This window comes from Anabrus simplex, chromosome 3 (genome assembly GCF_040414725.1).
Source record: "Anabrus simplex isolate iqAnaSimp1 chromosome 3, ASM4041472v1, whole genome shotgun sequence".
Classification (NCBI taxonomy): Eukaryota; Metazoa; Arthropoda; class Insecta; order Orthoptera; family Tettigoniidae; genus Anabrus; species Anabrus simplex.
The window spans coordinates 274,944,247-274,959,752 of record NC_090267.1 but is presented as its reverse complement, the minus strand read 5'-3'; the positions used below and the strand labels follow the sequence as shown (position 1 = coordinate 274,959,752).

Genomic DNA, 15,506 nt, shown 5'->3' with positions numbered 1-15,506 from the left:
CATTTGTCTCACATGACCTCATCAGCAAAGCCAATTCACACAAATAGCTACATATGTTAAGCCCCAGCTTACAAATAAGCTTTTGCTCCTAGATGTAAATTCATAACCTCATCCAAAGGGGGTCCAGCTCTTTTCATGCACACCCGCAATGCAGGTGAGCTGATCTGGCAGTATCAGGAATTGAACCCGGGCCTCCAAGGACAGCAACTAATAGCTCTAACCATTATGCTACGAAGAATAACCGCTCCTAAATATTAAAGTTGCTAAACAACTGAGACTTAGATTTTGAGAAGTGTAGTAAAGACTTGATAGGTCTCTTTCAAACCATTTGACTTTATGAACCAAATTAAAACCACCTTTTCAATACAAATTAAATAGTGTTTGATAAATAAACATTAAATGGGACTAGTTTTGACATTTAAAGGTCATCTTCAGCCATATCGCGTGTAGAACAAAGTAAGTTATTTGAAACACAGTGGTTTTAAAGATGGTCTTAAAACACAGAAGTTTGACACTATGAAAAATTGTTTTTAGAATTTCATGAAAACACTTGTAAGAAATCAGTTCACTTAGCTGTAGGAGTATATGAGAAGAAGAAATCTTTTATATTCTTCGTAGTATTCAAGATGACCTTTAAATAGGTCGAAACTAGTCCCATTTTATGTTTATTTAATAAAAACTATAAAAACTATTTAATGTATTGAAAAGGGGGAATTAACTCTTATTATTTTTAATTTGGTTTAATCAAAGTTCAATAAGGATGTATAAAATGAAATTCATTTCTCTTGATTACATGACTTTATGACATTCTGTATGGAACTTTGTTTGGAGAAACAATAATATATTATTCAAGAGGAATAAATTCACATTAAAAATAACAATAAACTTTTATGTGTATTTTGAACAAATTATCACATTAAATTACAACTTCAAATATAATACACTACATAAAAGCACAATATAGTTCATTAGTACATTTGCACATTGAACAATACTTCCATTATTTACAGAACTATAAATTACTGTGTCCTTCAAGTCTTGCGACTATTCCTTCAGTTTTGGTACAGAACTATTAAGAACCACCAGTCCTGAATTTGCAGCCTGCAAGAGAAAACAGAATATTATATTTTCTTTTTAATGGAACAAAATAATGGAGCAAACGTACTGAATTTGTAGCAGACACTAGGAGGGAGAAAGAGGAAGCCTTTTGATAACATTAAGTTGGGAAGCAGTATAGAATCTTTGGGTGGATTAAACATTGCCATATCTTGACTTGTTTGGACTCACATTGTCCAAACATCTACTATTCCTGTACCCTGATCAACACAAGCATACATTTCCATACCTAGCTACAGCATCATGTACTTACTGTACGTCATCACTATGCAGAGCAAATATATTTAGTCCCTTTTTCATTTCACATAAACTGATCAATAAGGTAGAGGGGGGTAGCCATGAGCCCTAAGTTGAGTCTTCTACAAACAGTTATAATGCAATCGTCACCTACACAAACGCATTCACACAATGACGTTCATCATTCCCAAATCCACGGAGTTAAAAATTTCAAGTCTACAGATTTGAACATGTGATCCTTGTCATCCTCATTAGAGACCAACTAAAAAAGAATAACGAGCAAGTGCACTTAACCAAATATGTTAAAACTATGAAAATGCTGGTGCCTCTGCTGTAGATGGTAACACTGGCTTCATGATGTACAGGCCGTATTGTAGCGAGCGTGGGAAAGCAATCAGCTGATCGTTAGGGTGAAAGTTTAGCACGAGTTAGTTACAAGTGAATTCTTTACTGTTTTACTGAAATGTTTAACATTGGCCGCATGTTTACTCAGATATAGGAGACTGATTCGTCATCTACTGCATTATTAAGTGAAAAGTCCTTAATTAGTGAAGAACACTGTGTGAGCGTGTATTCATGTTAGGCTATGGGCTAAGAAGATCACTCTGCAGTGTTTTAATTTTGTACTTTATTTACATAATTTTATATCCATAGTGGAAAATTGAGTTAGTGCATTCAGTGTTTTATTATCAACCATGATGTGTATAAAATTGAATTAAGGTTATCAGCGACAGAAATCACCATGCCTAAGAGTTGCTGTGTGCCTGGCTGCAAAGCCAATTATAAGCGAGGAGAGTACACCCCAGTATTTGTGTTTCCTTCGGTGAAGAAAGAGTTAGGTTATGGAAGAAGGCTATTCTTAGGGAGAATTTAATAGTTAATCACCACACAGTAGTATCAATCACTTTCCCGAAGACCAAATCCGAGGGAAATAAGAGTGTCTCGTCCAGATGAGTTAAAATTTCTTATTGTCATAAACATGGGTAACATTAGGTATATTTATATGTAATCAAACTTACGGCCTATTTGAATTTGGTATATTTGAAAATTCAAGTCCAATTTATGCATTTTAGAAATGTATTGTAGAATAAGACTGCTGAGATTTTTCCTATCAAACTTCATATCACAGGCAATGGTACAGGGTTATTACATGAAAATTAATATGAAAATAATTGTATAGGCATTATTTGCTGTTTAAAAATCTGCATTTTTTAACAATAATGTAATTTCATGATAGTGACAGTAAATATTTTGTTATGGTTGGAGGTTAGCTTACTCGTAATCTCTCCTGGGGCCTGTTCCACAAAAGTATGGTCTTGTACATTACAAGTAAATTCTCTAGTAACTTGTACAAATACCAGAGTTTCTGTTCCACAAAAGAATTTTCTACAGTTGTACTTTACTACTCCATACTTACAAATTACTAGTGAATTTTTATAGGCGTGTTCCACAAAGTACTAGTACTTGTAACTTACTAGCGAATTGAGAAGAATTCTCTACCAGTGAAAGGACAATAATATATAAATGTACTAGTGCTATTTAAATACGCTTATTTTGGATACATTTTGATAAATATGTGGTCTAGCAGTAGTGATGGTGATGAAAATGAAAACTATCGTCTGTACAGGGAAAGAATAAACTTCCAGTTTAACACTGTATTTGAATACAATGAACGTTTTAGGTTAAGCACAATATAGTGGAAGAACTTTTGATAGATATTGGCCATAGCTTAAAATATCCTACTAACAGAAATAAATCTCTCTCTGCTAAACAACTTTTACTAACAACATTACATTGGCTAGGAAATGGTGGTCAGTACCATGGTACTGCAGATATGCTTGGGATGGCAAAATCTTCGGTCTGTGGTAGCTGCAATAAATGATATAAAATTTCCTCAAATTGTTTGTTGGCCTGAAAATACTGAAAAAAACATATTCCAAGAAGGACATTCCTGGAATCATTAATGAGCAGAATATCTCTTACATACGTCCAACTTTTCCCCTCAAAAGCTCCATGAACTTTTCCCAAGTCAAATATTTCCATCCAACCATTTATTTTGTCTTGTTTTTTCAGACTCTCGCTGAATCCACCGAAACGAATATCTTTCCTACCTTCTATTTCCTTCAAAATGAATAACTGTGTTTCTCTTGACATCATTTTAACAATTCATGCAGAGTTTGCAATTTCGTAACAATTAAGTTTGGCGGCCGAATATCGTTATTAGCGGCATCTGATTCCTAATGACAGACCAAGGTAGGTATGTTAGACTCTCGTAGAACATACGTGAGGATCGCGGAAGAACAGAATGGGTGATAATAACGGAGTAATTTCCTATCATCAAAGAAATAAACTGAAAAATAACATCGTAGCATTAAAAAATTCACAGGAATATTAGTTCTTTCAATCTTTGCTGCATAAGTTACAGTAAAATACGATATTACGATAAATGAGGCAAGCATAACCTAATTCAACGAACGGAATACGAAGAGAAACAGCTGATTCGTGCTATGACGTAGTATGTTTATTGATATGTCGTCACTTGTAAAACTTGTAACAATTCACTGGTAATATACAAGAGACTATCAATCTTTTGTGGAACAGAAATGTACAACTCCATACATTACAAGAACCCACACTAGTAACTTGTAATGTACAAGACCATACTTTTGTGGAATAGGCCCCTGTAGGTACTGAATTGGTGGTCCAGAAATAATTTACATTTGTAGTACTGTATACTGTATTGGTAATTGGTTGCATGTTTTTTATCAGTGAGTATGATATGAACGTTCCAATGGACTAGAAAATGGATAGAAATCGGAAGTATGTCTCAAAGTGTTAGCCTGCGCTCACGGAAACAAATATATGCGAGAATAGAACGTTACAGGGAAGGATATGCATTGTAAGTCAGAATTAACACATATTTATGAATAGTTCTGGGTTTTATAAGGCGTTAACAGTTTCTTAAGTAATTTAAACAAGTGTGTATATAAGCGGAATGGATGTGTATTGCCTTCAAGTCCCACCCAAAGCGTGACATCAGCCTGTACATCACGAAGGCAGTGATGGTAAGTACACCTGGCTAGAAATAGCACTGTTTAAAATGAGAGTCCTATGAAAGCACACTATTTTAAATTCATTAGCAAAAACAGAATTTATGATTGATAGTCCCAAAAGAATGGGATCAGGGAGCAAGAAGGGGATTGGAAAGACAAGGGAAAGAGACCAGTTGGAAGATCGAGAGGAAGGTGGATGGATCAGATTTGGAAAGACATTAGAGAAGCTGGATTGGATGTGGCAGAAGTACCGTAATGGAGCAGGAAAAGTGGAAGGACAGAAAGGAGTAGAGGAGGCATGTTAACCACACCCGGGCGACTGGAGTGGGATACTGATGATGATGATGATGATGTCCCAAATATGTCTTCCATCCATCATTACGTTAAGATCCACTGCAATGAACTGTTATCTTTTTTTTTTTTAAATAAAGACTGGGTTGAATATGAAATACATTTGAGAGTTTCACACAGAAATATATTTAGGCCTATAATCTTAAAAAAAAAAAAAAGCATAGAAAATTCACAATATTTTACACACATTAAATGTTGGTCCTGTGCAAAGTTTTGCTGTTCTTTCAATACTTTGATCCAAAGTACATGGGTTATAATAATACATTGTTTTTCCTTAACAGACCAAACCAGGCTCTTCACAATGCACTCCTGATGGGTTAGACCAATAAAGTGTTGCTATGAGCCAGAGCAGATTCTGGTAGCCACTGAACCAAACCTCATTCGACCAATGGTTTTAGTCAACAATCATGCTACTTGCTGAGATTTAAATACCAACCATCTGCTCATAAAAACAGGATCTTAAATCACCTACGTAGAGTGCTGTTTGCAGGACCAATATTAAGTGCACACAAGATAATCCACATATTTTATGAAAAATCTTTGTCACTTATAGATTACCCACAATTTCTTATTGGTTTATAGAAATGAGGGGAAAATCACCCTCACCATCAACTGATTGTTTTAATGGTAAACTCAAAAGACCATAATTATGTTGTACTCGACCCAGCTGACATTGAACACAAATACTCCTACTCGGCTAGTGGCATTGATCATTGTTTTAAAAAGGAAAATGACGAGATAATCACCTACTAACCTGCATTTTTACTGAAATTCTGCAGTGTTTCAAAAATAAGAAAGTAGATTTATAGTGCCTTTCCTCTGTTCCAGTCTCATACTAAAGAAATCCATCAACAAACTTCCATGATATTCTTGTCTCTTGTCCCTAAGATTACTATATGTCTTTTCACGAGAATTTAATCCTGATGTAAACATGGTATGTCCACGCCTCCGCCAAAGAAAGAGTTGTGATTCACCGAGCATGTAGTACCGACCTCCACCCCATCAAAGTCTCGTGTGCGGATGTACAGGGTTGCGCATCACAGTGCGAAGATCTGAACTCCAGAATAAATTACTAAACCTGGATTCTGTTCACTTAGTTTATTGAACACATTCACAATGCACTGCGTATGGTCACTTCTGCGCATTTTTCCTCTTTTGTGCTTCACTACACGTGATGGTCCTACCTCTTGCTCCATTTCTCTCACTATGACACTATGACACTGCTGCTGCAAGATGCAACACCTTATCTCCACGCTGTACAGCTTGGGACTTACCCTCACTACGAGAAGACTTCCTGTAATACACTACACCTTGTGCCTTCATTTCTCGTTATTTAATCACTATTTTATTAAAACAAAACCACACACACGCACGCACACACACACACACACACACACACACACACACACACACACACACACACCGGTATATATGACAACCACATTTTAATTTGATTACGTACTCTTCCAAACTCTCTAAATGTAATAAACTGAAATAAAATAAAATGAATGCGACAAACTACTTTTCTTCGAGCTCACATACAGTCTAGTGAGTGCAACAGTTGCTTCTCCAATCAACTACGTCCATGTCCGCGTGCATAGGCAAGGTGCTCCGCCTATTTGTTTACATCAGGATTAAACTATCGTGAAAAGCAGTATATATAAATCCCCTTAAATTATAGAACCACTAATGATAATTTAATCTTTACACACAATAATAATAATAATAATAATAATAATAATAATAATAATAATAATAATAATAATAATAATAAAATATCATACCACAACAGCAGTGAGGGCTGTAAATGCAACACCAATTACTAGATGCAAATTGTACTTTCTCTGCTGGGCACTATACTCAGCCTCCCAGGATCCTTGAGGTACAGGAAGATCACTCATAGTTCCTGGTTTAAAATGAGCTGGTTCATGATACGCCCGAACTTGAGCACTGGCAGATTCTGAAAGAAAATGTATACTGCATGAAAGTCTCTCTCTTTTTCTGAAGTGTTCACCGTTTCTGAAAACTGCTGTAATTCCAGCATCAAAACAGAAAACTGAACTAAAGTAAACTAAAAGAGAGGGAGGGAAGAAGAGTGTCTAACTTTTGACAAACCTACAATTTCAATATACCCTAAAAAGATAGTGAGATGTAGTGAAAGCTATACGACGGGGAAAGCCGAAACAGCCTTGTGCACCGCGCAATCATGTCGACTGCCAGAGAGAAAGGACAGTGCAATCCCGCCTAGACATCTGAGCTGAAAAAAGGCAGCAGATACTAAACTTATGCGAAAACAAACATAAGAACATCATAGCTTCTTAACTATTCAGTTGAATGGAGCAGACAACTGCCTATTTACAATTTTTAAACTATGATAGCACATTAAGCTACTTGTACTAGAATCCTGAAGAAAAAAATCACCACTGACATTCTAATTTACTCTAGTTTTATTGTGTTAAAACGTCAAGAGGCACTGTTCCATTTGAAAAAAAAGTAACTAAAATAATACACATTCCATTAAATATTAAAATCTGTGTATCTGCTACAATTATGAGCTCTTGGTTATACTTACTTTCTATGAAAACAGTGCAACAATAGCACCTTCCATTTCAGAAATATTTGGGACACAAATTTTAGGTGATTCATCGAGTATATAGTGAAAGTTTCTACACACACCACTATATTTTAACTAATCTTTTTTTTTTCCCTACAAGTGGCTTTAAGTCACACCGACACAGATAGGTCTTATGGCGACGATGGGACAGGAAGGGGCTAGCAGTAGGAAGAAAACGTCCATGGCCTTAATTAAAGTACAGCCTCAGCATTTTCCTGGCGTGAAAATGGGAAACCACAGAAAACAGTCTTCAGGGCTGCCGACAGTGGGGTTCGAAACCACTCCCGAATACTGGCCGCACTTAAGCGACTACAACTATCGAGCTTGGTGAACTAAATTATCCTTAGATCCTTGTGAAATTTAAGTGACAACAGACGCAGATAACTGCCAATCTTGCATCACAGCCATTTAGTTGTCGGACTTCTGTTTTCCAGATAGCAAGTCAATCCCAACCAAAGTCAGTGGCGTTTGAGGGTGTTTAAAAGTGACACCCTATGTTATTGGCTCCCAGAATCTTGCAGGATATTAAACAAATATTATTTAGACAAACATACACTACCGACCTCAGTGGTAATCAAACCTACATGCTTGGGAACAGAAGCATGACAACAAACCCTTTCCTTAATTTATTGCAATATTGTTCATAATACTGAATGACATATGATTATCTGACTACTGGTATAGGACTTATGAACTAAGACTGATGAATACAAAGAAACAGATAACTGCCCAAAGGGTAGGCCTAATTCTTCAAAGCATCCAAGGACCCATCAGTCCACTTTCAACCAATCCAGCAGTTAAAAATTCCACAAAATACTGTAGTACAAGTTCAACACTGTCCCAACAAGTAGCACGCCAGAGTGCATTCCCCTAGACAGGGAGAATGAAGTTCTTCTTAAGTTGCTTTACGTCGCACCAACACAGATAGGTCTTATGGCAACGATGGGATAGGAAAGGGCTAGGAATGGGAAGGAAGCAACCATGAAAATGGGAAACCACTGAAAACCATCTTCAAGGCTGCCGACAGTCGGGTTTGAACCCTGAATCCGAATTGAGTGTTCTTCGTGGCTATGTCGTGCTCGGACAATGCTACCACCCTGTTCACGTAAATTCTGTGTACTGACAAAGGTTAGAAATCTAACTCGGTGCAGCTTGTCAGCGCATTAACCACTGTTCTGGACCGACTCCATTTCTATTGCAAGTGAAGGTCTGGGGCGTAAGCCCTCAGGTTAGGCCTCAAAGTGGTGTACAGGCCTTTAATATCTCCTGGGAGCACCGTTGACAAGTTACAAGACCACTAGTCTGGACAGACCCCATTTCCACAGCAAGCCAAGGGGTTCTCGAGGCTGCGAAGCGGCCGATAGGCCTCTAGCACCCTCTGGGAGCACAACCTGTATGAACATTTCTTTACAAAATTTTACTGTGGTGTGACTGGCAATGACATGCATCTGCATAAGCATCTGTATTCCTTTCCCACCTGAAAATATTTTTATTAAATTCTATCTTATAAGATAATTATTAATTTAAATGGAATGTTTTATAATTTCTACCATTCAATACTTATAAATACATACCGTATATTAGTACACGTTTGTCTGCGAGACTTCTGTCAGCTAATGAATTACCGGTAATATTTTTATTTATTTACATATATATATGTATGTTCAGTCCTCAGCCCTGAGGCTGCTTGGATCATCAACAGCTCTGTCACCCGGCGTCGTGCGGTTAGGGGCACGTAGTTGTGAGCTTGCACCCAGGAGATAGCGGGTTCGAATCCCACTGTCGGTAGCCCCGAAGATGATTTTCCGTGGTTTCCCATTTTCACACCAAGCAAATGCTGGGGCTGTACCTTAAGGCCACGGCCGCTTCCTTCCAACTCCTAGGCCATTCCTATGCCATCGTCGCCGAAGACCTGTGTCAATGCAAATAAAGCCACAAGAAAAAAGAAAAAAAAAAACTCTGCCATCAGCTGTCATAGATGGCCTAGGCATCACTGAAGAGGCTTACTAGAGAAATGAGGTAGTTTCCCGTTGCTTTCCTCACCAAGCCAGAAGTTGCGATCATTCATAGCAGGGACTGGTTGCATAAAGAATGGCATTACTAGCATCGCTCATACCTCAGTCACTTTCACATTGTCAAAGCCAAGGATAAGTCAGACAGGTCAATGAAAGTAACAAAATTGCTCTAGACTATACCAGAAGCCATAGTGCACTGTAAACACTACGTCCCACCAGCAAAGGCATACATATGTATATTCTGAGAAATTAAAATATTCTTTGAATAAAGAAAGGAAATGTATAATAAAATGGATGATTTCAAAGAGATGTTCGATTTGATGTCCTTTAGAAAGGGAAACATGCCTTTCATATGGTCTTTTGAAATATAATAGAAAATGCAGGACTGCTAAGCAAATGTGTTGATTAAGTAGTGAGGAGATGGGGAGGAGTGAAGTAGGAAGGATCATGTTCTATTAAGTAATGATCACTGGGCATTATTTTTTGTGTTTTAAATATGTTATTTAGTTCTTCAAAAAGGATACTGGTGTATTCAGGAATTTCATTTACATTAATGCTAGTATTATTTCTCAGACTGAGAACTATTAAGTCAAATGTTCCATTTAATTTGTCTCTACCAGGCCATTTCTCAACATAGCACACGTGTGGAATATTTTAAAACAGTTTCTTCCTTGGAGAAGCCCAGGCAGACATCACACTTTACACAGCAAGTTTTGGTTGTATACTTTTGGCACCTGCTTGCTAACCACAGGAATAGAAACTGAAGAAACAAACTCTGCAAGACCTGCAAAATTATTGCAGTCCAGGCCGACTTGGCAAAAGCGACCTGTTGGAGCGCTGGAATTTTGAAAACAAACCCCCATGATCATGTGGTTCAGGTAGGAAAGGGATACTGAATCATGGGAAAGATGCTACTTTGAACAATTCAGTCAATAGCAGCTTTCGTTTGACTACTTTACAAAATGTTTTAGTTTTAAGGCTCTATCAAACAGGAAGCAGACTGTGCACGCGGACTGGCCGCTTTCGTCCATGCGGACTCTGTACACTGTGATATTACATCACCCTGGTCAACCAGAAGGCAAACAGTTGTAAATTTTCACAGAGTTTGTGCGGCCAACACCAAACAATGTCTCCAGAAGATACGGAGAAATTCATTGATCTAGTGCGTGGTCATGAACACAAAGATCACAATTAGTCTCATGGTTCTAATGTCATCATCCCTTGGTTGTCCCTTTCAGTCGCCTTTTACGGCAGGCAGGGGATACCGTGGGTGTATTCTGCGGCTGCGTTCCCTACCCACAGGGGGTGCTGGACATTTGATTAAAACAAAATTACAAAAAAAAAAAAAAAAATGTAATGGTGTATGGCTTTTAGTGCCAGGATGTGTCCAAAGACTTCGGCTTGCCAGGTGCAGGTCTTTTGATTTGATGCCTGTAGGCGACCTGCACGTCGTGATGAGGATGAAATGATGAAGAATTAACACCAGTTCAAGAAAGAATAACATTGAGACGGTACGCACTTGACTGCGACTGCTTTCACACTTGTTCACCCTGACTTCTCCGCATTCTATTTGACTAACCTAGTCCACGACGGCCTGCGGTCATTTCGGCCTCGTGGGCAGTCCGCTTCCTGTTTGACGGAGCCTTTATTGTATTTTACTATAGGTAAGATTTATAAGATTCCACGCTCTAAGTTTCAAAATAAGTGTTGGGACGCCCGATGCAAGCTCACAGCCGCGCACCTCTAACCGCATGGCCAACTCGCCCGGTATAAAACAAATTAAAAGCATAAATTTTGTTGTTATTATTGAATACGTTTTGCCTATTATTAATAATCTTGACCATGATGGTCGGGACTGGATCCGTATTGACTTAGTAACAGACTTAGTATTTACCTTTCACCTTAACATCTACTACATGTTTCGAGAATATTATGCATTCTCTTCCTCAGCTAGTGGATTAAAATTCAGTATACAATAAGACCTGACTAAAATAGGGGGGGCCCCCATTAAAAATTCAAAACAATGAGTATTACAATGTAACACTTAAAAATTTGGATAGTACAAACATAGAATTAAAATCCCATTTTGTCAAGTACAAATTAAAAACACAATATAGTAATGTTTAATTAAATACGTCTTGTGATGATATGCATTCACAGTGTCTTTGAAGTTGCCTTGCGTAGTTCAAAAAAGTTGAGTTAGGAATGAATGAAATTGCATTAAAACTTGAAGTCCTGCCGATATCCACCATTAATGGGTGTTAAAATGATGTCTATTTAAATTAAAATATTGGACACAGCGTCGTATAATGTGAATTTACGGTGTCCTAGGAATTGTAATACTATCTTGCGTAGTTCAATTGGATTTGTACAGGAAAGGGCTAGGAGTGGAAAGGAAGCGGCCGCCATGGCCTTGATTAAGGTACAGCATTTGCCTGGTGGGAAAATGGGAATCCACTGAAAACCATCTTCAGGACTGCCGACAGTGTTGTTCAAACCCACTATCTCCCAAATACTGGACGCACTTATGCGACTGCAGCTATTGAACTCGGTTTCAATTGTTCAACTGAAGTAAATAATGGCCCACAGTTTATAAGGGTAGTGAAGTCCCCTTACATGCTTTCCAGTAGCCATATATTTAGTTTCTGACCTGCACACACTCCACCATTCACTTGGTCAGGAAAGGGTGAACATTTGGCCTAGACACCAGTGAAGGTAGTGCAGTATTTTCCAGTTTCAAAAATGATGCTTCCAGGTACCAAGTTTCATTGGATTGATCACAGAGGTCACAAATTAATGTGGTAAGCTGATTTTTAAAAATAATGATGCATCTCCATAGAAACAATATCTGGAAAGTTATGAGAGCAAAAGTAGTAAATGAGCAGATAGGAACAAGGGTGAAAAATATGGATGATGGGAGCAAAGACTGTGTTCAAGTCGGAACTGAAAGAACTTAATGGTTTAAGTTAATGGCGTAAAGCAAGGAAGTGCCATCATCTTATGGGACAAAGTTCTCAGCCCAAAAGAGTGAAAGTGCTGGTAACAACTTGAAACAAGAACCGAACGTACAACGGCATGACATTAGGAGGGGAGCAGATGAAAAGAGCTGAAAGCTTTAAATACCTGGGAAGGGTATATGAAGAAAATGGAGGAAACAGGATGGAAATCAATGAAAGAGGAAGACGTTCAAATGCATTCTTTAAGAGTGTGGGTGGACTGATATGGAATAGAGATGTACCACAGAGATTTGAAGGAATTACCTACAAGACTTATTTTGTGCCGATTTTGACGTATGGACCAGAAACGTGGGTGACAAAGGTGAGGGATAAAAGTAGAACACAAGCAGTGGAAATGAATTTTCAAAGGTGTCGAGCAGATTCAACGAGAATGAGCAGAGTAAGAAATGAGTTCAGGAAGTGGTAAATTAGGTACCCCTACAGGTAAAGATAGAAAAGTCAAGGTTGCTGTGGTACGCACATGTTAAAGAGAATGGGAGAAGAGAGGATACCAAGAAAGATGTTAGAATGGAGCTGAAGGGAAGGAGACCTAGAGGACAACTGAGGGAGAGATGACTGAAAGGTGTAAAGAAGAGCATCGTGGCAAGAGGAGGGAGCTAGACGACTGTGTCAGAAAAGTGGTAGATGGACACAAAACGATGGAGAGGCTATGTTCCAAGCAGACCCAGCCTGTGGCTGAACACTGCTCCATATGACGATGCACCTCATTTGAAGTTATTTAATGGATCGCATAGAGGAGTATTTATTAATATAGAAGCAAACAAGCTAGCAGTTATACACGACTGTTAATATTACAATCATAGCCACGTGACCTCCAGATTTACGTGGAATCTGAACTACAGCAGCAAGACTTATCACTGTTCAAAATCCCACAGGATTTGAGCCACAGCCCCCTTGGTGAGAAGCTAGTTGCTGTGCCACTTGGCTACCATGCTTCCGTCTTCTGTAACACATTTGAAACAGGACTTAAACAGCATTAGGCCTAATTCTGGAAAATTACATTTTCTGAATTTCTTTAAGTAGTTATGTTCGAATATTTATTTCTTCACTAACCCACCATCACTGACAATTGGACTACCAGGTCACTACTGCACAAGGTATTAAGCTCGAAATCAGAGAGTTACTGTAGTTCGAGAAAGGAGTGTTAAATGAGGGGGATTGGGGGCTGCAGTACAAATACACACCATGTATACACACAGAATACATCATATTCATAAAGCTAACTATTCATAAAGCAATACCTATGCGATTTCACATACCAACCCACTCCCCCCCCCCCCTCAATTTCTTTGAAATCATTTAGGAAAAGGCTAGGAAAGCAACAGATAGGGAATCTGCCACCTGGGCGACTGCCCTAAAAGCAGATCAGTATTCATTCATTCCAGCGCCTGTATCCTTCAAGCAACTAAGTCGATGGTTAAGGTCTCTCCCCCGTATGTTTCTAATATCGCTCAAGGTCTGAGATCCAGGTTCTACCTTGCAAAGGGGTATATCCAACTACATGCAGCTTTAAACTGCTCTTTCTCCAAGGGCCGATAATACCTACAGAAACTTGTAATGACTCAAAAAGAATAGTTTAATAATCTTTCCAATAAGTGCAACCTGTACTCTTCAACATACACACTGTGCAAAGAATTGCACCTCTGAAGGCTATACAAAAATAAATTTCAGTAGCCACGGTTAACTTTTAACGCATCCCAAACAGGAAATTCTTACCACCATATCGGCTCAAACTCCTGATCACTGGACGCATTGTACGAGAGAACATTTTGGTTTTATGCTGAAAAGGAGACTTCCCCAACGTACAGTGCACCAAAAGTACCGGAAGGATCGATCCACCAGCTGCGGTAGCTTTTCCGGCAAGGAGTTTCTAAGGCTCACTTACCTTCTTCTTCTTCTACTTATCCTTACTGATGTGTATTGGGCTTTTAATTTAAATTTTGCCCATTAAGTTAGCTTGGATAAACAGCTAGACTATTCGATTTGATCTATAATGCCAATAAGTCTATCTGTTCAATATCAAAAAATCCACAGCAAAATCACTCAAAATGGTAGCACTTTTTCTTCCGTTGCTTCTTCGTCTTCTCCTTCCAGTATAGCCTAAACTTGGGATGTCATCTCCACTATGAAAGGTGAGAGGCATTCATACAACCAAATACAGTAGAGAAAATACGCGACACTTCCGGATTTAGCCTTGTTAAAATGGGAGACAAGTCGCAAGTGGCGCACCTAGTGGCTTGACCTGAAAATTCGCTCTAAATTCAAATATCAGTGGAAACGTATATGCGGAAATGGATAAATAAATTACGTCTAAAAAGAAGTGTTACTAAGATATTAACTTCAAAGTTGCTAAAGCAATTCTGGATAAATGAATGAAGAATTATTTAGCAGTTTATTATTTAAAGACTGAAATTAGACATATAATCAAGATGTGAAATGGACTGCAGTGAAAGGGCTTGATCATTCATTCATACATTACTTTTTTAGCTTTAGAATTCCTGCCTGAACGTTCACGGCTAGATTTTTCTTTTTTCTCATTTAAAAGCATTGTATCATCATATTAAAACAGTTGACAACAAAAATAACGGCACATTCCTTACACACATGATTCAATGAATTTACATTTAAGAGTTGGACAATTTTCCTTTTAACTTGAAGCCTACTACCAGAAAGAAAATATATAAATTTAGCCTCAAAGGAAAGCAGCTCGATTTGTTCTGGGCGATTTCCGACAAAAGAGTAGCATTACAAAAATGTTGCAAAGTTTGGGCTGGGAAGAACTAGGTGAAAGGAGACGAGCTGAGACGAGCGGAGAGATGGCGTGGAATGACATTAGTAGACGAATAAGTTTGAGTGACGTCTTTAAAAGTAGGAAAGATCAGAATATGAAGATAAAGTTGGAATTCAAGAGGACAAATAGGGGCAAATATTCGTTTATAGGAAGGGGAGTTAGGGATTGGAATAACTTATCAAGGGAGATGGTCAATAAATTTCCAATCTCGTTGAAATCATTTAAGAAAAGGCTAGGAAAACAACAGATAGGGTATCTGCCACCTGGGCAACTGCCCTAAATGCAGATCAGGATTGATTGATTGATTGATTG

At 38.2% G+C, this 15,506-nt stretch overlaps 1 protein-coding gene across 1 annotated transcript; it reads right to left on the bottom strand.

The window, feature by feature from the left end:
- Positions 1–875: 875 nt before the first annotated feature.
- Positions 876–14,270, bottom strand: LOC136866251 (uncharacterized). Its single transcript, XM_067143048.2, has 3 exons — positions 14,120–14,270; positions 6,542–6,717; positions 876–1,101 (listed from the first exon to the last, which is right to left on the bottom strand). Exons 1-3 carry the CDS (start codon positions 14,169–14,171, stop codon positions 1,045–1,047), a joined length of 285 nt encoding a protein of 94 aa, XP_066999149.1. The 5' UTR covers positions 14,172–14,270; the 3' UTR covers positions 876–1,044.
- Positions 14,271–15,506: the final 1,236 nt, after the last annotated feature.